The sequence below is a fragment of the Passer domesticus genome, chromosome 3, assembly GCF_036417665.1.
Source record: "Passer domesticus isolate bPasDom1 chromosome 3, bPasDom1.hap1, whole genome shotgun sequence".
NCBI lineage: Eukaryota > Metazoa > Chordata > Aves > Passeriformes > Passeridae > Passer > Passer domesticus.
Window position 1 is genome coordinate 103,136,297 of NC_087476.1, and position 26,209 is coordinate 103,162,505.

General features: G+C 41.8%; 2 protein-coding genes across 11 annotated transcripts in view; one reads left to right on the top strand and one right to left on the bottom strand.

Moving 5' to 3' along the window:
• The window catches only part of VIT (vitrin), a 55,603-nt gene extending 39,883 nt beyond the window's left edge, over nt 1-15,720 (top strand). For all 5 annotated transcript variants that reach the window (XM_064414774.1, XM_064414776.1, XM_064414777.1 and 2 more), the window contains exons 13-19: nt 1,401-1,448; nt 5,828-5,890; nt 8,525-8,672; nt 8,863-8,966; nt 9,456-9,682; nt 11,755-12,268; nt 12,596-15,720. In XM_064414774.1, coding sequence (XP_064270844.1) covers nt 1,401-1,448; nt 5,828-5,890; nt 8,525-8,672; nt 8,863-8,966; nt 9,456-9,682; nt 11,755-12,268; nt 12,596-12,774 — 1,283 coding nt within the window. In that variant the 3' untranslated portion in view covers nt 12,775-15,720. The remainder of the gene's footprint in view (nt 1-1,400; nt 1,449-5,827; nt 5,891-8,524; nt 8,673-8,862; nt 8,967-9,455; nt 9,683-11,754; nt 12,269-12,595) is intronic.
• A 2,543-nt stretch (nt 15,721-18,263) lies between these two features.
• The window catches only part of STRN (striatin), a 68,115-nt gene continuing 60,169 nt past the window's right edge, over nt 18,264-26,209 (bottom strand). For all 6 annotated transcript variants that reach the window (XM_064414769.1, XM_064414771.1, XM_064414768.1 and 3 more), the window contains one exon: nt 18,264-26,208. In XM_064414769.1, coding sequence (XP_064270839.1) covers nt 26,039-26,208 — 170 coding nt within the window. In that variant the 3' untranslated portion in view covers nt 18,264-26,038. The remainder of the gene's footprint in view (nt 26,209) is intronic.

Sequence of the window (26,209 nt, forward strand, 5' to 3'; positions counted from 1 at the left end):
GTTTTTTCTTCTGAGCTGGTCAGGATGAAAAGCAGCCTCATATGAATCTTCTTTTCTCACAGGGTGCCTGGGAGGGGGAAGCACACCTTTGGAGATTATCTATTCACAAACTGTTTTCACTGAAATTTGTTCTTCTCAGTGACAGCATTCAGGAGACATGTTGTCCACTTTGATAACAAATGAGCATCAGCTCTTCTCTGTGGGTAGGGTCTCCCTGCTTTGCAACCATCACCCTCAGCTCCTGTTGGTGCTGTTTGTTCATGACTCTGCTGAAGCATGCATAAAACTGGCAAACAACACTGCCAGAATATAGGAATATTCCTCCTGTTTTTTCTCTTGTTTCTTTACCATTTATCCAGGCCTGCCCTTCCTTTACCCGATTTCTCCTCCTAAGCAAAATCACAAAAATCTTCTGTGTGCTTCATGACTGACTTAGACCTTCATTGTCCTCAGTTTTTAGATCCTTCATAGGGTGCTTAAGTAGTGCTCAGCATAAGGAGGGAAATCACCCTAGCAATGAAACATGACAAGGTTCCTCCTACCCTAAGGGAGACCACACACCTTATTCAGCCATCAGACTCATCCAACAAGTCTCCCTCCCAAAGAGAAGCTGACAGCTCCTCATGGGAAAGGCAATCTAAGGACAAGGTCAGTGCTCTCTAGGCTGGAGGACACTGGCAAGCCCATGCACAACTTTGCTGAAGCCTGTATTGTATTCACCTACTGGCTCTAGTCAAGAGCACACCAGCTCTGGGCAGCTTCTTGGGTCTTCAATAGAGTTAAATCTTTTCTTCCTGGGATTCCCAGGAACTGTTTCTGTCCTAGTCAGATGCAAGGGCATTCATCTGGCTGCAACCCAGAGCAAAACATCACTTTTGGGAGCATCTTTCAGCAGGTTCCAAAACTGAAGACATTTTAGGGTTTATTTATAAGGGCAGCAATTTTGATGAAGTTATCTATGCCTAATAAGTGGCAAGCAATGTTTAGACAATTTCTTTTTGTTTTGGTGGGCTGAGGGGATAGAGAAATCTGTAGGTGAGAGGTCCTCACAGATTTTCAGTGAAAAACAACTTAAACAACAACAACAAAAAAATACTGTGGTCTGTGCCTCAGTATCAATGCAATGTAGAGGAGCAAAACCAAAACAGATCTATTGAGGTATATTTAAAACTTCAAAAAGGTTAGTGCTTTGAGGGCAGTGATACAAGGCTCCTATTTATGGCTTGAAATGTGCACATAAAACTTCCCAGGTTTACTGATTTACTCAGCTCCTAAGTTGTTCATTTAAGTTATTGTCTGAACTGACCTCTCTACAACGAGTCAGAACTGTGTAACCCCTAGTAATTGCACTACTATCAGTAAAAGTTGTCTTTTTTTTCTCTCTTTTTCATGTGTGAAAGCAATGGAAATAGACTCATGGAAACCTGGACTGAGCCTCTTTGACACAGGTAAATATTTAAAGCATCTAGTAACTAGTCTGGGAATAAGTGGTTTCCATCACACACAGGTAAAGCTAAATCTATTTATTCATCAAGCCCACAACACTGGTGATAACAATCTCATTTTAAGTAGTAATTACAGCATTTAAAATTGTAAATAAGGTATGTTGTTTACATTTTAGCAGATTATTCTGTGCTTTCATCACTCTTGAGTTCCTGCTTAAAGCAGGAGCAGAAGAGAGGAGCTCTGGAAAGAGTTGGCAGCTACACTACAGGAAAGGGATTCTCACTACTGAAATCCACTTGTAAATGAGAAGGTATTTTGGGAAAGCCACAGCTGAGATTACAGTTTAGAGCTGCAATCAGTGAAGAACATGACAGATTATCCTGATGTCAATGTACTTAGGGAAGACATTCAGATAAGAAAAGGAGGGTTTGTGTCAAATGTAAAGAATAATGAACATTGTTGAAATTTTCTGACATTTTATCCTTAAAAACTGACAATATGGAGATAAGAATATTTTATGAGTAGAAGGGAAAAAACCCTACATTTGTAACAGGCCTTAGTAGCAACAAGACCAAGACTTGGGCAACCTTTAATCAGGAGCAGCTTCCAACTGCAGATTTAACAGCTCCCTTTCCTCAGGAGCGTTAAAAGCAGACTGCACAAGACACAGACCAATTCATGACGTGGCACTCTCCTTCTTACAATCCAACACAAGAGGTCTTTCCCACCACAGGTTGTGATGCTGGAGAGGGCTGTGCTGGTGGCCCTTGTAAAGGCCGTTCCCTTGAATATTCTTCTTACTTCAAAGCCATTAGTGCTTATTCAGAAAAAGCTACGACACGAGGGCCAGGGTGCAGAGGGATATTTTGAGGCAGAAAATGACAGATTGCATTAAATGCAATGAAAGGTTGGGCATGGGGGAAGGGATGCTGTATTAATAGTTTCTCAGCAACTGAAGTGCCAGCACAGACTAGTGTGATAAAGTCTGATGAATTCAGATTGTCACTTCAAAGGAGTGGTTTCTGGCGTGGATGTAATCACTGCTGTCTTACTTAAATGAATGGGACGTTTAATCAGTATGGACAGCTGTGACAATCAGTGAAGGGAACATTAATTAGCATGGCGTAGACTGCCCATACAGCGAGTTGAAATTCCCATGGCAGTACCAACAATAAATTGGACTGGCAAAACAGGAAGACCCATAGAAACTGACCACCTCCCCAATTAATTGGGCAAGAGTATTTGGTGGGTGACCTTATTGTTCCACTAAGCACAGATCAGCCAGCTGACCCACAACCTTCAAGAACTGATAAGAAATACACTGGCAAATAAAAATGAAAAATGCTGCACTGCCTACACTTGAGTTTTCCATGCTGACAAAGCTAATGTCAGCTGTATGCCTGGGAAAAGAATATGGATTTTACAGGATGTAGATAAAGGCATGAGGCAAGTAGTTATCTGTGAAATATCCTTCATATACAATTTAGTTGCTAAAATGGATGGCACATGTTCATTTCTAATTTCACTACAGTATTAAATCCACCTACTTTCTGTTCTGCAAATAAGACAAGGTGAGGGGAAAGGCACATATGGGATACCAAGCTGGCACATGTGAGATATGCAGTGTGCAGGCTGCAGGATGAAGCGTGGCTTTGGTCTGTTGCTGAGGAACTATTATGTGCCTCTGTAATTAAAGCCTGTACTGGAATACACACAGTCAGGAAGGCAGGCTGATGACTATTTCAGGTTTAAAAAAAAAAAAAAAAACAAAAAACCTAATCATTTTCATCCATGTGGTTGACGAAGAGAGGCTGTGCATGGCCAAGTCATATCGCATTTAACTTCCACATCAGATAAACTAACCATAAACTTGCACAAGACTTGCCTTCCTTCAAAGGCAGGTTTGGTTCATGTCAGCAAGACCTTCAGGCCTGAGAGAGGTCAGAAATGTTTTCTGCAGCAGATACCACTGGATGGAACTGTTTGGTGTCACCCCTGTTCCATATAATTTTTCCTCAGTCAGGAACAGGTGGCCATCCTCAGGAAGTGCTCCTCCAGCACTTTACCTCTCCCTGCTGGTGTTTCCCTCATCCAAATGGACTCCCATGAGCCAATACACAACACCACATGCACTCTTCCCTGTTCCCTGCCTGGGAGCCCATCCCCAGTGTGCAAGACAAGATGCACAAGCCAGCAGAGTGCTGGACAACAGCTCCAGCTATAAGAGATGAAGCTGGCTGGGGCTTGGCTTGGCAGCCTGCTTTTGAATGCATTCAGCCTGCTCTGGCACAAGAGGGCCAGCTCCACTAACTGTGGGAGAGGCTTTTCTGTCACAAGAGCCAGTGCCAGGATGGGTGGAGAGCTCCTATTCCCAGTCCAGAAAGTATCCTGTCTAAAGTTTGGCCAGGAGCACAGGGACCACATACACAGTGGAGACGCCACATACACAGTGACAAAAAGCAGCACCAGCCCTGGGGCTCTCCTAACCTGGCCAGAATAGCAGGAAAATTCTCAAACAAAGCACACAAAGCAATCACCAACTCTTGCTGTAAACAAAGTAGGGCAACTCTTTGTGCTCTTTGCCTGCTTCACTCACAGGCAGCCCCGTGGGCTCCCATGCAAGGCTAAGCCCAGTGCTCCAGCTAGCTCCATGTCCTGGCTCTAGCAACAGGCAACAGCAGATGCCTGGGGACAAGCAAAGCAGAGGGAAATCACTGCTTTCGTGCTGCTGTTAGCAGCTCTGTTTGGTCCCTGCAGTAGAAACTTTCTGCACTGGCAGCTGAATTTCAAACTGAGAAGCCAAAGCATTCCTGTCTGGTACAGATGCTGCCATGTGCTGAAGCCTCCACAGGGATCAGATACCAATCAGATCAGCTTTACATCAGGTCCTGCAAACTCAGACTTAATACAAACATGGCCCCTGACCCAAAACTATGTGCAGCTTTCAGCATGCAGCTAGAAGGACTCAAAAATATTGCATTTGACAATTATGAGAGGTAAAATTTTAGACTTAACTGGAAAATAAATAGGAGTGGTTACAGAGGGAGATGGAGCCTGGTACTTCCCTTCATTTTCTTCACAGTATTCTGCCTTATTATGGCTTGGTCCTTAATACCTTCAGCAACCAGCTTTGGCTGTTACATCTCCTATCATATTTAAGTGGTGACCTTCCCTGATGTCCCTTTACATACACTGATGCTCTCATGCTTGGCTTGCTCATGGCTGGCTGCTGTGGAGAGACAAAGTCTGTGGTACCTAGTAATTTCTCATACTTTTCTTTATAAAGCTCACACATTCTAAAATTATCTTTTCACTGTGTCTCTGAAGTCAGTAATCTTTCCTTAACTTACTTGGTGATGAAGATTTTAAGGAAATCTTCTTCCTACTTTTCTTTAAAAATCTAACGCACAGTTTACAAAAATAATAAGCTTTTTTCCATTCTTTAGACCAACAGCTTTCCTGGTGAGTCTTCATTTTGTAGCTTGTCTGATCATTGCTGTCCCTTCTGAGGATTATTCCAGATAAATTCCCTTAATCTTGTCATGCTGTACTGAAAACACACAGCTCTTTCTCCTTGCTTGGAAGGGAGATGCTGGACTGTAGGAGAGTCTTGACAGACATTTAAGTCATGAGTGAAGTTCAGCATATTTAGACCTTCTGACAGCAGCCTGATGGTGTCCTATGAGTCAGTACCTTTCACAAGGACATAAACTCATCTTTTCAAGTCTGCTACCACCCAAATACTTCACAAGAATCCAGTAGTGACCCGTGAGACTTTCCTGTGACTTAACCATAGCTCTCTGTTGCCCTGTTTCTTTTGTGCTTTGTGAAATAACCCAGACTTCTGGGGGCATCTGAGGAGCTGTGGCTTGCATTGCTTCCCCAGCACAGCTGCCTGTGCTTTCCCCTCCAGACAGAAAACAACATGATAAATCTGCTGCTAATCCACTTCAGACATTGTGCAGCTCATTTTAAGGCACAGTGAGCCAGTGGGGTGGCAGTGCTGGTTTTCAGAAGAAGATTGCTGGGAGTCCATCTCACACCATAGACACCAGCCTTGGCTCCTGAGGAGCTCACTACTTGTGCATGATGCTCCTAAGCCCTGGCACTTAGGGAACTGACACCCAAAGGGGAACACCTCAAAGCAGGTGCCAGGAGAGATTTTGGTGTCGTCTCTAGAAATGTCTCTGCTCTTGTTTTACCCCAGGAGTGATGTAGACGAAAAAAGGTAAGCTCCAAGGATGTCCTCCCCATCCCTGTTTCCCTCCCACATCAATCCTCAGGCCAGGGGGTCTCTGCAGTGACCCTGTTCCCCATTTCCTAAAAGAGCAAGGGCAGCCACCAAGCACACACTGATAGATCCTTTCCTTTCTCTATTTAGGCTTCAGTTCAAAGGAAGAATTGAATCCAAAGCCACTGGAATCCATCTCCCAGGGGAATCAGAGTATGTACTTCAGAATTAACTTCATAATTAAGCAACATTATTAATAACATATTGCTAGAATGCATTAAAATTAAATGGCAAAAGGTAAGTTTTCAAGAAAGCCTAAGAAAATCCAGGAGCACATTTTTCCCTTGCAGAGAAAAAGTGAGCACTCTCTGCTGACCCCCCTCATACACAGAATTGGTTTTTGCTTCTACAGGAAAGGAAATAACAGCCAAAATTTAGCTTACCTGGGCAGTGAGATGGTGGCTGTTCCCTACCACCTCTTCCCAGGCAGTATCAGCTCCAGGCTCCCAGCAGAGCTTCTTCACTCAGGTACTTTGGTGGCAGAGGACAGCAATCCAGTGTGCTGCAGAGCAGGCTCCCATGGCTATGCTGTGTGCAGGCACCCTTCCCACAGCAGTGGGTGGGAGGGAAGGGACACCCTGAGAAAGGGACCCAACGCCTGCACAGCCAGCAGGGAGAAGATGCAGAGGGATCATCAGGAACCACCCAAGTTCAGAGAAAAAAATGCAGGTTCCCCTACTCTGCAATCTTCTACAGCCCTTTATAAAGGCAGATTTATCCATTAAGCCATCTTTAGTTGAGGCCCAAAGTAGCAAAAGAAGGAGAAAGCAAGTTCTTAGTGGAGAGATGGGGTCGCCTGCCACCCCTTCAGTAGAAGCCACCCCAAAGAGAGGGTTCACCCTTCCAACAGTGCCTGGGTCCTCTCTTGCCCATCCTTGGGCAGCTGAACACTGTTTGGACTCTTTACAGTAACTACAGAACCAAATGTCTATGTATTCCCAAGCATTCCTCTTAATATTTAAAGAATACTTTTCCCTATCAAAGATGTCAAATATATCTGAAACTGATACAGAAATAAGGGAAAGAAGGAGAAAAAGGGAAGGCTTTGCCCTACAAACCCCACTGCACTGCAGAAAAGCAGAGCTTGGTGCAGTGGAGATGCCAGCAAGGACAGCTGTGTTTCCAGCAGTTAAACGGAAATAAGTCACACCAGAAACAAAATTTTCATTCCACTGATAACTCTAGGACCAAAGAAGTCCTATTTACAGACCTTGCCTCCCTGCAAATCAGAAAGTGCTCACCTCCCTATGAAGCACCTTAGCCTGTGCTCTTGCAGTGTCTCTCTCATGTCCCAGCACTGAATCAGAATCCTCCAAGAAACCAAGTCTGTCTATGAGTGTATGTAAATCTTTGCCTGCTGGCTAACAAACTGCCCACTTTCCACACATAGATCTCATGAACTCGTTTCCTTTGAAGGACAAGAAATTCAGGAAAACTTGGCTGTTAATTGAGGTATTTGTTGTGGGTTCCCGACCTTGCCTCACGATCTGCTGTGAGAGGACACGGTTCTCAGTCACGCTCCTGTAATTCAGCATTATTAGAATTAGAAAAAAGAGACAGCTATGGGAGAAAAAATTGAAGGTAATGAGATGGGAGGCAGTTGCATAAGCCACTAAGAACAATTGGTGCTTTGTAGCCTTCAGGCTACCTAATGATTAAAACACAGTAGTTTGAACAGTCTGATTGGTAGGAAGCATCATCAGAGGGAAATCAAGAGATGGGGATGACCCAGATGCTGGAGGGGGAAAATGTTAATTAGCGCTCTAGTTAAGCCAAATTTTGATCCCACTCTTGGTTGCAGACCAAAGTTGAACGCTTCACCACTAACTTGCAGAAAGCAGGTTGGCAGAGATGAAGACAGCATTTGCAGCTCAAAGATAAGGGTTCATCTGTGTAATTAAAGGGAAGAGTTAGTTTGGGTACAGGCATACCTTTTATAGAACATTGCTTTCAGCCCAGAGAGGAAACACACAACAGCACACTGCTGCTGCACACACGGGTACAAGGCTACAACATGTGAAAGAACAGCCCCCATTCAGTCTGAACATCCCAAGCAAAATCATCATCCTTGATGTTAGCTCCAGCCCAGAAGGAAACTGATGAACAACTCTCATTCAGAAGTGCAGAGCTGCCAGGATTGTTGTCAGTAATCCTGGATTGCAATCACCTTGAAGAGACCCCACAGTGTGCTTCCCCTGAGGCACCTCCCAGGCATCACACATTTCAGGAACTTCCCTGCCTTCTGAGCAACATTAACACAGTAAGCGTTCCTGTTATGTCTATTACAGCAATTAAGTCCACAAGAGTGTCACCAAGGAAATTCCCTTAATTTGTGCTTTGCTGATGGCCAGACCACAAAATCCAAGCACCATGGCTGGTTTTACAAACTCCCATCACCTCTGGGCTGCAAATAAAGCATGATGAGCCCAAGACACGGCTCTGAGGGTGCAGGATATAAAGTCAGCTTGCTCCCGTGTGGCTGACTTCCCTGGCCCTCAAAATGCAGTGCTCCCAGACTGACCCTTGTGAAAAGATTCTTGCCCTTTTCTCATACAGCCAAGCTTAGATGTTGTATGGGACAAAGTCATGCCAAGAACTGTGTTTACTAACCAGTAGGACAGAGTTGAGCTGCCAACTGTGACTTGTCCTTGTCAAAGGCTTTTTTGTAGAGTTTACACGGCAGGACAAGTCACTGGATGCAGACTTCTTAGGTTTTTGCTGCTTTCAAAAAGCACAGCAATCAGAAAGGACTAAAAATATCTTCTGTGTTTCCTTATCTCTCCTCAGATTGCAAGGTTGATTTGTGCTTCTTAATGGATGGGAGCTGGAGCATTGGCAAGCGCCGCTTCCAGCTCCAGAAGCGGTTCCTTGGTAACATGGCGCAAGCCCTTGGCATCGGCAGCGCTGGGCCTCTGATGGGCATTGTTCAGTATGGGTAAGAGTTTCCCAGACATTCCATTGCCACAGGACATGACTGCACACTCTGGCAGCTGTAGCTCTAAGCTGATACGTGCTAAAGGCCTCACTCCAGCTTGCACTGAGGAGCCAGGCAGCACAGACCAGCCCTACAGCTTTTGTGTTGTATGTGAAGCAAAACTGACATTTGCTCTAATTTCTCATTTTAGCGATGACCCTTCCACAGAATTTAACTTAAAAACTTATGCCAACTCCAAGGATCTACGGAATGCCATTGACAAAATTCAACAGAAAGGAGGACTTTCCAATGTTGGTAGGTGATGGGGCTGTTTGCACATCCTCCACTCAGGGAGAGCTTTAGAGCCTGGTTTATAGCAAGCCCAGACCTCCTCAGAGGATACAGAGGCTGGGACCAAACAGTGCTTAGAGCTAGGGCTGGGCTGGTGAGGGAGCACTGCTCCCACCATGACCTGCATGTGTTGATCCCAGGCCCTGCAAATCCATCACAAGTTGACAGAACATACAGGCAGTTCCCATTCAATGCTTTGGGGATCCTTGATAACCCGGCTCATCACCACCATAATCTCTGGGGCACAGGGAGGGGGTTCAGTGCAGGAGGACTCAGGAAGCACTGGCACCAGTAGCAGTGATCTCCCTTCCTGCTCACACAGCCACAGAAACTGCTTTCCCCAGGTCTCTGCAGCCTCCAACACTTGAGTCAACTCTCTGCCTACTATTTCATGGGATATTATCAGAGTGCTCCCAGATCTGTGACTCCTCATCAACTCCTCTTCTGTTACAGGGAAGGCACTTTCATTTGTTAACAAAAACTTCTTTCTGGATGCTAATGGAAACCGAGGTGGAGCACCCAATGTGGTTGTAGTGATGGTGGATGGGTGGCCGACCGACCGAGTGGAAGAGGCCTCCAGGCTGGCCAGAGAATCAGGGATCAACATTTTCTTTGTCACTGTTGAAGCAGCTGCTCAAAGTGAAAAGCAGAATGTTATTGAACCAAACTTTGTGGACAAGGTAACTTGTGGGCTAAGTCTGACCAGGACTGAGTGTGAGCATTTGACCAGACTGAGTCTGACTAAACTTTTCAACCTACTTCAGGACATTTCCTTTTCCTTCTTACCACTTATGGTTATTCCTTTTCCTTCTTGTACATACTGTCTTTAGTTTTTCTGTACAAAAACCAGGCAGTAATGCTGAGGTCAGAAAGGGGATGAAGTCAGTAAAGTTCTGGTTTGAGGTACATCATCAAACAAATGGCTTTTGACCGACTAAACCTTCGCACACACCTGCAGTTGTACTGAGACAAGCAGCTTTCCAAACACAGAGTATTTGGAAAATGACAAAGTACAATTGCAGCTTGAGCAATTTGGAATTGTTTTTTCCACAAACCTCCTGCTGTGCATCTCCCACTAGGGAAAGGGTGAGGAGCCCTGTCAACCTAATGTCAATGTTGCATTTACAAACGGGTCCCACACTAGCAAAGGTTGGCACAGTCCCAACACATGCACATCCTAGTTTTTCAGCTATACTGGATAACTGAAACATTTTCTTTTTACTGTTGATGAAGGCTATTTTTCAGTTATTTCTTTCTGCTTCTATGGACTTCATGGTAGCTCTTGGAAAAATGGTAAATCCCTGTCATATGCAGAAAAAAAAGAGAATGCAAGCTTTGATTGATTTGTATTTGGCACCAACACTAGCTGTGTATTAACAGTGCTTCAGAACAAGCTGGTACTCTGCTAGGGCAGGACACACCTACCAATGGCAGACCAGACTGGGCCTAGGAAACAGGGTTGAGTTATCTGGTATTTTCAGAAAACAGATTCCCATCTGAGCTGGGTTGTTCTGCCATGAAAAATCTCCCATGAGCTTCAGAGCTGCTCCAAAGAGTTGCACTGTCTCTGGTCAGCATATAATTGGATTGTAGTCTCATTTGCACGTAATGTTTTTAAAAGAACAAAGCCACAGTGAGTCTCTGCAAACCTGCCAGGGACACAGCAGAACTGAGAGTAGAGTGGGCTCAGAACAGCAAGGTAAGGAGGGAATGGTGGCTTGATACTGCTGCATCATAACACAAAAATAGAAGTGAGACAGTAAGAGCAAATGAGAGCAGGACACCGTGAGGAGCCCAGACTGGAGGCAACTGTAACTTCCTTGGAGCTGTTAGGCTTTATGCAAGTGAACATCAGTGCCTTGGTCTTTTAAAACACTCAGATACACACACACACACCATCACAAAGCTGACAGAGAAAGCCTGGCTTAACAAAATATTCTCACCCAGAGAACTGAGGAATTGGCCTTTAAGAAGCACTAAAGCCAAAGACAATTTGATCCAGCCTGTTTGCACCACTCCCCTCCTTGCCCCACCCTTCCCCTCCTCCACCCCTTGACTTTTCCCATGTCCTCTTCTGTGCCAGCCCTACTTCCTACCCACACCCACCTGACTCCCACTAACCCTATAGAAGCCTCCCACGGATCTGGCCTTATGAGTATTTACTTATAAAGGTTAATGGGTTTGATTTTAGTTTTTTTACTATTTGGCAGAGCCAACACAATGAGCCTGGGTTTTCTCTGCTTGGAAAGGTATGAACCAAGTTATCCTCAGCTTAAGCCCCAGGTTTCACTTCAAAGTAGTAGGGTTTGTCAGCAGGCAAAACTTTCTTTCTTGTCCTGAATGATGGGAGCTGAAGTTGCTACCTGGTAAAGACACAGGCTCCTGTAATATCCATGGGAGCCACGCTAAGACCAGCTCTGGGATTTGGATGCTTTCCCCACGAACAATGTGACTCACATAAAAAAGCCTGACAGGTGGCAAACTTGCTTATTACAGTTTTTTCACTACTATAATATCAGCTCCATCCCACAGTTTAAAAAAAAAAAGGCAGGAAAAACTGTCACATTACACAAGTATCTGTGATGTTACGCTGACATCATTTCCCAGGGAAGCAGATGGTGACTGCAGGAGAGGCCATTTCAGACTCCAGCACTGCTCTTTCCAGGAGCCTATATTTACCATTCAGCTACATACCCTAGCAGGAGCAGGCAGACTGAATTTCCATTGCGTTTATCCTCGTGTTGCCTCGCAGGCAGTGTGCAGGACAAGTGGTTTCTACTCCATCAACGTGCCCAGCTGGTTCAGCCTGCACAAGGTGGTGCAGCCCCTGGTGAAGCGCGTGTGCGACACGGAGCGGCTGGCTTGCAGCAAGACGTGCCTCAACGCCGCCGACATCGGCTTCGTCATCGACGGCTCCAGCAGCGTCGGCACCGGCAACTTCCGCATGGTTCTCCAGTTTGTGGCCAACATCAGCAAGGAGTTCGAGATTTCGGACACCGACACGCGCATCGGAGCTGTGCAGTACACCTACGAGCAGAGGCTGGAGTTCAGCTTTGACAAGTACAGCACGAAGCAGGACGTGCTGAACGCCATCAAAAGGATCAGTTACTGGAGTGGGGGCACCAGCACGGGAGCAGCCATCAGCTACGCCTCAGAGCAGCTGTTCAGCAAGTCCAAACCCAACAAGAGGAAGATCATGATTCTCATCACAGATGGCAGGTCTTACGATGATGTCAGCGTGCCAGCCATGGCAGCTCACCAAAATGGTAAGGTCTTCTACCACTGCTCTCCCCTCATGCCTCAGCACTTATCCAGGTCACATAAATGCAGTTTGCTATAATTTGAAGGCACTGGGTGAAACTTTATGAAGGAAGAGTAGTACTTTTCTCTGGGTTCCCATTGAGCTCCAGCAAGATCAGCATATGTTTAATAGCTGAATAAGGAACTTCAGGAAAAAAAAAACCAAACTTATAAATAATCACAAATGCAGCAATGTCTAGGAGATCTCAAACTACATTTGCAGTATTGGTCTTAATTAGATCTACCGCAGTGAAAATTTTCATGCTTTTCCTAAACTTTGGGTTTCTTTCCAGGAGTCATCGCTTACTCTGTTGGAGTTGCTTGGGCAGCCCCAGATGAACTGGAAGCCATTGCATCAGACCCTGCTAAGGAGCATTCCTTCTTTGTGGATGAATTTGACAACCTCTACCGCTATGTTAATCAGCTCATCCAAAACATTTGCACAGAGTTTAACTCCCAGCCACGGAACTGATGGACTCAAGCAAGGCAGGACCCTTGGGTGCTGTGCTAAAGGCATGACAAGTGCCACAGAAACAATGCCAGTCCTCAGTTCAGAAACACTGGAGGTGTTTCCCTCTGGCACTTTCCAGTCAGCAAGGTTGATTGCAGCTCTGTCTCTGTGCCTATGCATGATAATGCTCTGCGTAGACTGTTGATTTTTTTTTTCATTGTGGGCGTCAGAAACTGATTTAGATGGATAGCAGAAGAGGCAGTAAACATGGTGGAAATAATTGCAGCTGTTTTGAAGAGTTACTTCCAGCACAGAGCCCCAGCTTGCCCAATTCTCACCTTTGGACACACACAAGTTCCTTAACACGTGCCACCTGTTCCCTGAAGTGACCTCCCAGGTCCCTTCAGGGAGTGGCCAAGCTGCTGAGCTGCTGTGGTAGAAACACCTCATGTGGCACATGACACACAGATCAGGGCTCAAATACCAGACAGAGGGGGAGCACAGTTTGAGTACCCTAAAAGCAGGTACTCTCTCCAACTGCTGTCTTGTCAGTAAGTTAAGCTTCAGCTAGTGTCAACTCAAACACTGGGATTTATCCAAACCCTGAGTACCTGGAAAGCAAGAGAGAGGAAAGGTTCAAACCCCAGGACCTTACAACTCTGCCTCCTTTACAATCCTACAACCCCAATAAAGTCTCAAATCCACAAGGCAGCCAACACGCAGGAACTGGAATCTAGTCTCCCACAACACTGCATTAATTACTTGATCTTGAGAAGTGTCTTTCCCCCTCAGCTTCATCCTTCACTCTTGGATGGTTCAAGGCCTGCAGGACCACAGGAGTGTTGCCAGGACACAGGAGACACTTTGAGAAAAACTGTGGGTTTAAGCTGCTCAAATCACTAAAGCATTTAAGACCCCATCACTGTCATTAAATCAACACTCAGAAGTGCAGTCTCTAAGTGTCAGGAGAGCTATTCAAGAGCCATTAACAGGATTTAAGAGGAAATTATCTGATGTTCTGTATTATACACTGGGAAAAGCAGAATTTCAAGCATTTACAGATACTCTCCCTCAAATTTAGGACTGATTTAGGCTTTTCTTTTAGGGACTGATTTCAAAATGTACCTATTACAGCCCTGGAACTGTCAGAACACACACTGGTTTAAGTGGAGAACTACCCATGTCATAGTCAGTGCAGGAGGAGGGGCCAAAATAACTGCACTCTATTTAGGAAGCAGCAGTTGCTGGTTATGTTCCATCCAGTATCATTAAACAAAATAGATTTATTAAGCAAAGTTATCAAAGGAGCCAATAAAAACCATGAGTGCTCACACTCCTTACAGCAATCAAAGCCGTGCTGTGCCAGGCTTGTGAAACTAACAGGAAATGGAAAGAAATTAAAACTCAGATTTGCCATATTACTTGCAAATCAGGCTCTTAACAGCATTTATAGTTTTAATAACCATGAGCCAAGTTATTTATTAGCCACATAAATTCTAACTGAATTGCCATAAGGGAAACTCATCAGCAAAAAACAGCACAATTTTTTAAATCATTATGTCTGGAAATATGACTGAAGTAGCTTATAACCTGTCAACTAAGTAAGCATAACACAAATTAATGAAAACAGCAGATTCTGCATGATCCCCCTGGTGGGATAACATAAGCCAGGCTGGGGTCCTCTCAAGAGGTTATCAAAACCAATTTTGGATGAAACAGTGGTTTTACACAGTGAAAATTCATCACTTCCCCTTAGAAGAAACGTTAAGTTCCAGCTTTAACTGAGTATCATCAATTCAACCATTCTACCCAGACTGAAAGCACAGGACACTGTCAGCATCCACAAATATATTTGTGTGCAGAGTTTATACCACTAATCTCTGCTGCTGCACTTCACAGCAATAGCTTTTGGCTTGAAAAAAAAATGATTAAGGATAGAGAGTTAGGCATGAGGTATGAGCAGAGCAACTCCTGATATCCCCCATCTCCTGACCCAGCTCCTCACTGCCCTTCTGCTGAACACATCCTTCTCTGTCAACATGGGACATTACATGGACAAAACTCAAACCCATAAGCTGAATTTACTGGAGACTTCAGTTCAGACACCAGATTTATTGTCTGAAAACCTGTTTGTTTGGGGCTTGATTTGGGACTGCCTGAGAAAAAGGCCTAAATCCTAACTTATAGTGACTCTTAATACTGTGGTTTAATTTTTAATGCAGCAGCTCACCACCACATATTGTTCTCCATACTGAATGTAGTCTTGCAGCACCAAAGATTGGTACCCTGCAGAGACTCCCCAGTGCTTCACTTGTGCAGTGGCAGCCCAGATATTAGGAGCAGCTAGAGCACACATGCTCTTTAGGATGTGCTAAGGGATATATGCATATGGGATATAATTTTTTCCTAAAGCTTAAAGTTTAAGCAATGACATTAAGCTTTCAAATACTTTTTCACAGGAAAGTTGCACAGCTATCTTTTGTCAAACATTTATAAGGGACACTTCAGGGTTTGTTGTTCAAATGGTTTATCTTAAGTTTACAGAACAACTATAGTGCTTGTTTCTTAATGTATATTTTTATTTACTTCTTGGGATGATCCTGAAATTGTCCAAACTCAAACGGTGAAAGTGGTTCAATCCAACTCTCGTTTAAACATAGATGTCCTATTCATAAGCACCATAAACTTAAATTGAAGTCTCAAAATTTTGAATACACCCTTCCATGCAATCACAGAACACACTTCTTTTCACCTTTACCTTTCACAGCGATCAAATCACTTCCCACCTACTAAAGTCTCTAAATACTGTTTTATTAAAAAAACAAGGTAACTTACATATACAAATAAATGTTCAAAGGGCTATATTTGTTTGAAGAAAGCAGAACTCCTTCTGTAACATATACAAGCTATTTTGAGCTTATCAACATAAGTTGCTATATCTTTTGCAATAAAATTGTCTTAAAGGTACATGCAGTGCATGTCATCTCATATGGGGTTAAAAAATAAACAGCAAATACAGCCCACAAAATTTTAGTTTCTGAAACACATCTGAGGTTATTATTACATTATAGAAGACTCAGCAGGGTTGGCAAAGTCCTGGGTGCTTCAGTGGTGTCCTTCTAACATGCTCAGATGAAAAAGATCCTTAGAGTGAGCTACCACAAAATTACCTGTCAGAGGCATCAGTCAACTGAAGCAAAGCCTAATGACTGAAGGGCATCAAAATTATATGTAGTTTCCAAGGTCTGCAAGATCATGTCTTATTTGGAATCAGACTTCCTTTGGAAACTGAAAAAAATCTAACACCAGCTCTACACACTTTCTAGATGTGGGACTGAATCAAAAGGGGATCCAGATGTCCAGCCACTTGATGCTGGGCCACTTAGTTTCAGATGTCTGACCAGTTCAGTGGAACCTGCTGTGTGGCAGAGGCATGCCCACGAGAACAGATGGGATCTTTCTGAACTGGCTGCTGCATACACAGTCCGGAGAGTGTTGTCTGATCACCCTCTCCCTAAGAAATAAGCTTCTTTGCACTGAGAGTTGGGCTGGGGGCTTATCAGTGCTCAGCAACCACAACGCAGAACACCCACCTGGAAATACTGGCTGATGTCCATGCTCTGGAAGCTTTGGCAGAGCTCAGTTTCAGCATCTCTTGCCAACTCCAGCATTAGCCACTCACATTCTCAGTGAGCCACCAAATTCAATTAAGCGCTCAGCCATCTCTTCAGAGAGAAGGAACTCAAAGTCCTGTTTCTCCAGAGCAGGACACAGCATTTCTGCTGCCACTGTGCCACCCTGCACAGAAGGCACTGTCCACAGCGTGCACCTCCTGCTCCTCAGCTGCTGCTGCTTTGCCAGTTTGGCAAGAGGAGTTTCTCCATGGCTGCTGCTGACAGGGGGGCAGACAAGCTTCCCCTTCCTCCTCGCACTCCTTCCCCATGGCTCTCCAGCACACAGGGGGAACTAGACCAGTAATCAGGAAAAGCTCTGGAGTTAAGCATCCAGCCAGGATCAACCTAATCTAAATATATTTAGTGAGTCAACACCCTACCTGTAACCCCACAGAAAATCATCCATGTTATCTATTTAGAAAGCCAAAGCAAGCAGTAGGTAGTATCAGAAATATTACCAAGACATCAAATTAAGTTACTTTTCTGTGGTATTACATACCTTAAATTACTTCATGGTTGAACAAAGCCATTATCATTCTGTTAGCTATTTTTCTCTGTCCACGAGCAACATTATGGAGACAACTTGATCCCTTTTCTTTTCCATTCCCATCTCATTTTGAGACATCTTGGACAGTATCAGGCCATTTATATTTGCTAAATCACATACATACTGGAAACATTACATATGTACATCTATGCAGCTGGATAGTTCAAATTCCTCAAAATAATCATTTTTCCTTGTTAAACTGGGGGAGGAAGGGGGATGAGGGTTTTAGCACTGCATCAGCAACACTGCTCACAATCAACTGTGTCAGTCTTACTGAACAGCAAGAAACATGTTATTTTCCTTACACCAGTTTAACCCATTCTCTGATTTCTAATGAGAACTCTGACAGTGCAGTTCAAAAATTCCAAGACTCATAGAAATTACTTCTTTTTAAGCACAAGAAATTGTATAAGTTCCACTGTATTATCAAGTATACTCACTTCCCTCACATGCAAATCATCATGGGGCCATGTTGTAGGCAAACCCATAAGCATGTTAAGAATGCCTCCCCCATGTGAGGGTCGCTCATGTTATTCACTAAATCTTCTCTCCTCCTACCTCAGGAATCTTCTAGAGGCATTCACACTGGTGTGAATGAGATTGTTCTGTCAATTCATAAAGCGATTCCTCCTTCCAAATGAGGCAGGAGGATGAGTAGGACAAAATCAGGCTATTTTAAACCTACCAAGAAAAGATGAGAACTTCACTTACCCACCTACAAGCTCAGAAAAAACAGAATGGGCTCGCTGACAACTTGTTCTGCGCAGGTCTGTGTAGGTTCTCCTGCCACCCGCTCAGTGCCGTTCTGAGCACCTTCCTGTAGAAACACAGCTGCCATCTGTGATGTGTGGTTTGCTCTCCCTCATCCTCTCCCCGAGGGCAGAACCACGCGTTTATTTTTACACTGAATGAACGCTGTCCTTGGAAGAGCCACGTGTCTGGCTGTGAACAAGGCCTGCTGACAGACCAGACCAGCTCCTGCAGAACCGCACCCACTCCGCGTGTCTGCTCACCCCACATTCACCCCCACACAGGGACCACGTGCCTCAGCACATGGAAGGATGTGGGGTGTCAACAGAGCCAAGCTGGTGCAGCAGTACGAAACCAAGACATACAGAGAACAGAAAAACCAAGGCTGCACAGCTCAGCAGGAATTTCTCATGGAGTTACCTCAAGCCCCTCCAACCAACTCTACTTGTCTTACTCTTATGCACTTTCCCCTCCTAGCACTCACTCCAAAACCACACATATCTTGTGACAAAATGCAGAATTATGAACACAATGCAAAATGTTGAAAAATAGTATTTATTAGCACCCAATTTACATAATTATATGGTACAAATGACACTTGCTGCTGCAACATTAAATAAAGCTGCTCTTAAAAACCATTGCTTATTTCTGGAAGTCCGTGTGATTTTGCTCAGCACAGAATGCGGGTACAGTACACAGATACCCCACTTCACTACTGTCATACCAACACAAATACCTGCATGGTTACCTCAATGGGGTCTCATTTTAAACGGCACACTAACATAAGCAGATCTATATAATTTTAAATGACAAAATATTTATTTGACTTGTTCAGGCAAGTGAATGTAGCTTTAAATATAACCTATCCAAGAAGTTTCACAAAATATGAATTGCAGTGAAAAAGAGAAAATTCAGGGCTGCACTTGAGAAGCTCAAAATTACACTGGCGTATTTCAAAATAATCTCCCTCTGAATTTTCTATCTTTGCCATTTTAGATATTTATCCAGCATTTTAAACTACTGGATAATATCCAGTAGTTTAAACTACTGAATTTTAGTAAGAAGTTTAATACTAAGTTTCTGAATAAGCATTTCCATTTAAAGCAAAAATTTATACTTGTAATAATAAACGCTAAACAAATCTTTGGAGATTGAATCACTTTCATTTTTCTCATGTCCCATGATTAATAAGCCTTTTCAAAATCATGAAATATATTACATTTATGGATGCTTACTCCCAAGAAAACAATTTCCTTGATAAATTAGAAAACATAATTTCTCACTCAAAATAACATTCACTTTTGTACAACAGTTGCATTTAAACAAGGTAATTTTGGTGGTACTGCAATTTTGACACAGCCTTGTACTGAGCCATACACAAAAAAATGACAAGTAGACTATTACTCAACAAGTACGTACTTCTCATTTGGATCCAAAATTCTGCAAGACATCTGAAGCCCAACATTGTTTCAAAGTAGTCATTCAAAACTGGTGTATAAAATCATAACCTAGCCATAGTTCTGAAGGGGAATCTTAATTTCCTCAAGCTGTCTGTATATCAGCCACAGTAGCCTTTTCATATCAACAATCTGCCATGGAAGTGACCCAGAACAGAAGGGAAGCCACTGTAATTACTAACATGTTAGTGGTTATCACCTGTAGTAACTTCTCCTAAAGAGAGCTATCAGGTATCTCTAAGTTCTATCAGAAAAGAAAAAAGTGTATTAATATAAGCAACAACAACAAAAAACAATTTTCAAGCTACAGTCCATATGGCAAAGAAATTTGTCTTTTTCAACCTGACAGTTAACTGCAGATAATTATGCAAAATACAATGCAAAGCTGACAAATGTCAACAGAGAACCTTACAACAACAAAAGTCATCTCGTCATGGAGTTCCTTCTACAAGTTTTTTTCAGATGCACTATTCAAGGAAAACATAGCACAAGACTGCTTTTCAGTCTGCCTGGAATATAAAGGTACAAGAAATCATTAGCTAACATGCTCAGTCTGCATTTCCAAAAGAAGTCCTAACACATATGAGACAGTTTTCAAAACTGATGCAAATTTGCAAATGTCCAACTGCAAGGAAACAATTCTAGGAGCCACATATCTGAAAACAAGCTACATTCCAAAGCACTGTATCTTGATGACAGGAAGCATAAAAAAATAAATTCTTAATGGAAAAATATTAGCTTGAAGTCCATCGTTTATCCCTTATACAATGTTTTTGGCTGCTTTTCACAAGTAATCCAAAAATAATGACAATATTTGGCTTGGCAATAAGTTATCCTTTCCCTTTCAGAATAGTACAAATCCAGCTGTATAAATCTTTTCTCAACACCACAGTCTAATACTCTGGTGTGAGGACCAAGGGTTACTCAAAATAGCCAGGAAGTAATTTTGGGAGCCTGCAATGCAAACTTAAGGGAACCAAAGAAGACTGGCCTGGAGGACCACATCAATAAAAGGCTTTGAGCAGCTTAGAAACACATGCACAGGTTATGGTTTAAACACTGTTGTGATCTCCCAGGATCACAGCATGGCTTGGCAGCATGAGCAGGGCAAAAGTAGTCTAACACACAGTACCACAATCTACACTTAGGCAGGAAGAAGTTGGGCTAAGAATATCATATCGTTAAATGCCTTTTTAGCTCAGCCATAGTTTGGATTTTACAGTCTAACAACAAGTCTCTCCTGACAACAAACCAGATGAGATCCACAAATTATACTATTCAATTGGATTTATGTCTTCTGTAGTGGAATTCACATTCCCAAAAATATTTTAAATGATACAGCAATTTATAAGCTTTCACAACTGACTACAGAACAGCAAAACCAATTCAGAAGGCAGGCTAAGAGATAACACACCAAAATTAAATAAACTGGGTGTAAGGAGGTACAAATCAGCCTTTTGTGGTGAGGGGACTGGGCTGAAGCTGAAGCTCTACCACCCTTCAAAAAACCACTCCAAAGAGAAAAATCAGAAGTTTTTTTATGACATTTATCCTGCAGTAAGAGCTCACTGCAGATGAGATTTTAAGATTCTCAGAAAATACATCCTAAAGGGAAATTTAAGTGGGATGATAGAAAGCACATACCAAAAGGATAGATAACCTGCACAGGTATGTTCGTTAGTGCAGGCACAGACATTTTTTTAAAGGTCACGTTTCCAATCATCCTCCCTCCTGGGAACATTCCCACCTAACTAAACAAGAGCGTTTGCCCAAACAAGGACTATTTACACAAGAGTCATCCCAGTCCTTCCCCACCCTCTCCAGGAGTTTGTTCATTTGCTCTGCTGTATTTAACACTATCTTTTACAATAAGGGTTATTTTTTGTAAAACGCCCCTGACATAACTGGATGGAGCAACACTGTTGTCCATCAGTTTCTCTGCTGCTCAGCAGGAACGTGGCAGAGTCTTTCACTGGCATTTTACAGGCAAATAATTTCCATAACTCTGTCTCTAAGCTTACAGAAGACATTGATGATGAAAGAGTCAACACTGTTCACCTATTGTAAACTTTCTTCAACTAAATATGGTATCAAATTCACATAAAATATTCTCAATATCTTCATGTCCTTATGGAAAAAAAGAGCTTCCTGAAACATCTGAGAATTTTTTTTCAAGGAAATTTTTTCCATCCTCTTAGTCACTTAATAGTAACATCTGCATTTTTTTTCAAGGAAATCTCTTCATCCTCTCAGTCATTCAATAGTAACAACTATGCCAAGCATCTCTAAGATGCTCATGAACAGGAGCTGTCCCAGAAAACTCATATTGCCATGTCAAAGATTGCCATGTCTTATACAAGTCAATTTACCACATGGAAGAGGTTAAGTATCGTATTTTGATTTCTTAATTTCTAACAGTGTAGTCCAAACCAACTGCCACTAAACAGCCACAAATTTCAGCACAGGACAACCACAATGGCTGCATTTTCTTCCTTAATGCATCTCAGGTTGACTAGGTATTTCACACAGGCACCAAGCAGGCTCTTGGATACCTGGGACAGACAGTCTGCACACTGTCAAGCCACAGCCTGCACATGTTTCCAAATACTTGAAAAAAATTAGTAAAACCAAGACTTGATTATCTGACAGTTATGCCCACTTTTCAACTGTTTGTTTTCACAGTTCTGCCCATCAAACACTGCTCAAAGAATACATGAGTTTACAGAAATTGATGCTCTCCAAAATTACACTGTTAAAACCTAAGGAGGCAGGGAAAGGCAACACATCTGTGATCCAATAAATGTACTGAAAAGGCAGTGTAACTAAGTCCTTTATCTCTCAGACTTTTATTCAAAAGAACAAATCTCTGGTCACTTTAAATTCACAACTGAAAAACAGTGTTGTATGATCTAATCACAAAGCTGTATGGTGAACACCACACACTTACTCAACCAAATTACATGGGACTGCTTTAACATAACATTATTTGAAAATACACACCCTAAAAAAATAGTCTACAGTATATGGCGTACAGTTCTACAGGCTTCTTGCTGAAGAACATATTTTATCAAAATAAAGACGAATGAGATGAAAGTAGTGAATCTTTTATGTGGAAGTTTCCTCTCTGAGGCCCAAAAGTAAATGCAGACACTAGGATTTAGTAAGGTGACACAATATATCTACAACTTCTTCCAAGTTACTCCAAATAATTCTGTGCAAGTGTTTTGGTAACTGAATCAAATAAGTGAAAGCAAACAGCCCAATGAAGTAAATTAGAGTACAAGTGAGAGTATTTAAACTGGTGGACCAACTTTCAACATACAGAAGGACTGAAAATTCTGCCATTAAATTAGTTAGTAAAACCAAAATCATTAGCACAGGCTAACATACACAAAAATTATATGAGTTAACCATTAAAAAATTACCATGTAAATTAGATATGGGAAAAATAGTAATGGTAAAATGCTATCTAATGATATTGCAGAAAAATATTTTTTCCAAGAATAAGCCTTGGGTCCACTTTTGTTTATACTTTGAATAAACATATGTATCACACTAATGAAAGTTACTAATTACACTGAACCAGGAAGAACTGCACAGAAACGGGGAACAAATAAAAATAATTTAGTGCCCTCAGAGGTCAGAAGTTCAAAACTTGTAAGATCCAGGATAATTAGGAAACAGGAATTAAGTCTCTAGCTGCAAAAGTATCATGACATACTAAAAGTGAAGAAGAAACTTGAAAAGCAGCAATGCTCAAATGTTATTTAAAGGACTTGTCATAAATAAAGAAACATGATTTAAGTTTGTCAGACATCAAAAGCTTGGTCTTCCTACACAAAAGCATAGCATTAGAGAGGATAAACCAAACCAACTAACAACCACACTTAACAGATGACCCTCAGACTAAGTCCAACAAATCATGCATGTGGAATGGTGGTATGGACACCAATATCTGGAGACTTGAGCTTAAAGGATGAAAACAAGAAAATGTTGTGCAAAAAAAAAAAGCAGACTAAAAAAACAGCTTGAAGAAAGCAGAAAGGAATGAAAATATACAGACAGAACCAGTGTGTGCATGGAGGTTCCAAATTACAGAGACTATGAAGAATATATAAAATGGCACAAAAGATGGCTTGGAATACTGACATGAAGTTACAAAAAAGAGCTACTAAATATCACATAAATCCTCCTGCCAGTGAGATGCAATAATTGAAATAATCTTTAAAAGGAAGCCTAATTGTTTCAGAACATATAAAGTCTCACTGGCCAAGACAATATTAGAATGCACAAGTCTACAACCCCGCTTTAGCAAGCAGATGGACTAGATAACCTAAATAATATTTTCAACCTTATCTCCTACGATGATGCTCAGAAGATCTGACAGGCTCATGCACAATACCCTGCAGTCCTACAAGTATGTGAGCAAGTACAGTAAAAAGACATTGACATCAATTATGAAGACAAGCACAAAAATATATATATTCCACAACCTCTTTGTAAGGCTACATTTGTTTTGTTTTGTTTTTTAAAGGCACCTCATCCTCTAGCTATTGCCAGCTTTTAAAAAAATCACTTTTCGGTTTGAGCAGGAGCTCAATAGTGAGAAGGAAACATCTTTCAATTCACATTTGAACAGCCACTTCTTACATTCCAATTGTAATCAGAATGACAGTCTTTAAAAACAAGCATGCTGGCCTATTAGTTTTTATGTACAGCAATTTAAACAACTGTGACTACATATTATATTGTGTAAGCAAAAACACAACATTCATTTCATACTCACACCATTATCCTTTGTATACACAAACTCAAGAGAACTCTTAATACTAAAACATTAAAATGCACCCATGGAGTCTTCCCTTACTAGACACATTTAATACATGTTTACAATATATATACACATATATAATATACATAACTTTTAGAATTTTCAAATAAATTTTTGTCATTTTCTCTTCAAAAAGAAATAAAATAATGACACTGAAAGAATATGAGTCAAGTACACAAAACTCTCACAAAGTTGAATGCTCAGTTTTGCAGCCAAGTTTCCTCCTTTTCATCATAACCAAAACATTTTATAAAAACTAAATAATCTGTATTATTATTGTAGTCATCTGTTTCATGGAAAAAGTTCTAATCTTATCTAAGGAAATATATTGCATATCAATATCATGAAGTGACATATGTGAATATTCTGAGCAATAAAAGGTATTCCAGAATATTTTAGCAGTACATATAATGTGTAGCAGGCTCAAATAGCACAGGTCAACCTTTTATTCTAAATAATATACTTGCTTTAAACTCTGAGATCAACTTCAAATATGGTCCCATCCCCAAATGGCACTCTAAAAACAACATAGTCAAACCTCATGTTGATATCGTTCCATGACTCCTGCTTATGAAGTGTCAGTTTAAAGGTAAGGATTTATGTATCAGTTTCCAGTCTTAACCTCAGGCTGGTACATGAAGAGTTGCACTGAGTTCTTTCCTACTCATATCAGCACCAGAAATCAACTCCAGAAAAAATTCTGCTCTTCATTCCCATCAGAGAAAAACACCAACTTCATGCTTATGAATAATATTAATTCTGATGATGACACATAACAGAAAAGAACTCACTCACCATCCTTTAAGAAGGGATAAAAAGACTAACAGATTGGATTAAAAGTTATTTGTCAAATCAACAGAGAAGCTCTGAATAGATAATCAAAGCACATCTGTTGAGTAATTATAAGAAGCACTCATTCTTCAGGTAACCCAATCAATGGCACATACACCCTGTGAAGTGGACAAGGTAAAGTCCCTCAAATGGTGCAGCTGGGAAATATTCTAGCAGTAGCAGAATCTCTCAAACTGATGGAGCTTTGTACAGTTTCCCCCTATTCCACTAAAAGGATTCATACAAAGCATCAGTATTTCACTGTTATCCATAATGCCCAGAATGATACCCTTTTTAGCAGGAACAGAAAGAGGAGATGAATGTTTGATAGCTAAAATTGTAGGACAGCTTTTTTAGAAAGCTTTGTGATAATTTCTTGTGCCAGATCTCCAAGAACAAACAGCATTAAAATCTGAATAAGTTAAATTTGCTACTACAGTATACACAGACTGCATCAGTCTGTTGTTAACTGGGATTTAGACTAAAGGCTCAGTTTCTAGCCATACTCTAATACAGTCTTAAAAAAATTATATATTTTTTTTTGCAAACAAAATATTTACTGAGAAACACAGAAGATGTAACAGAAACTTTACTGCATTTTAATGTATGTTAGTAATTTGCCTTCCTTTAATTGCATTTATCTTAGGCTAGCAGCCAGGTGGCTGAGATTAACTATCTGCTACTGCTCTCTGAACAAGATCTACTTTATTCATACACCAAAGGGATGACAAAGTGCCTCTAACATGATACAGTAAAGAGCTGACTTTGAATCACTTTTTCCAGGTGATTTGAGTACATTAAGATTCTTCAATGAGAAGCATCCTAGGAAGTTTCCCTCTTTTCCTACTCCCTGATGCAATTAGACCCCTTCTTTCCAGTACTCCATTTTATTAATAGAGAATACGTAGACCTAGTTTCACCCAAGGCCTGCCTGGACGAAAATTCACACCCTCTAAATAAAAGCTTTTTTTATTTTTTAAACTATTTGAAACTGAGAGATTCCAAGCTCTCAGCACCAGCTGAGCTCACAGAAACCAGAACGAACGTCAATTTAGAAAACAGCACCCTGCAAAACTACACACTTACAAACATTCTCTGAATTATAGGGCAAGATAAAACAACTCATGCCCTCCTCTTCTCTTTTGTGCAGCTGGTTAAATATATACAAAGCTAAAGTTGAATGGGAAGCACTCTGTCATACAAACACTTTAGCCAGGGCATCTGCTCCTGCACTGGCAATATAACATTTGGATGGGTGGAAAGCCACATCATGAATGGACTCATCAAATTTTTTGCGATGGGCAGTAAATTCTTGGATGCAGGTCTTGCTTTCAAGATTCCACAAGCGAATCGAGCAGTCATGGCC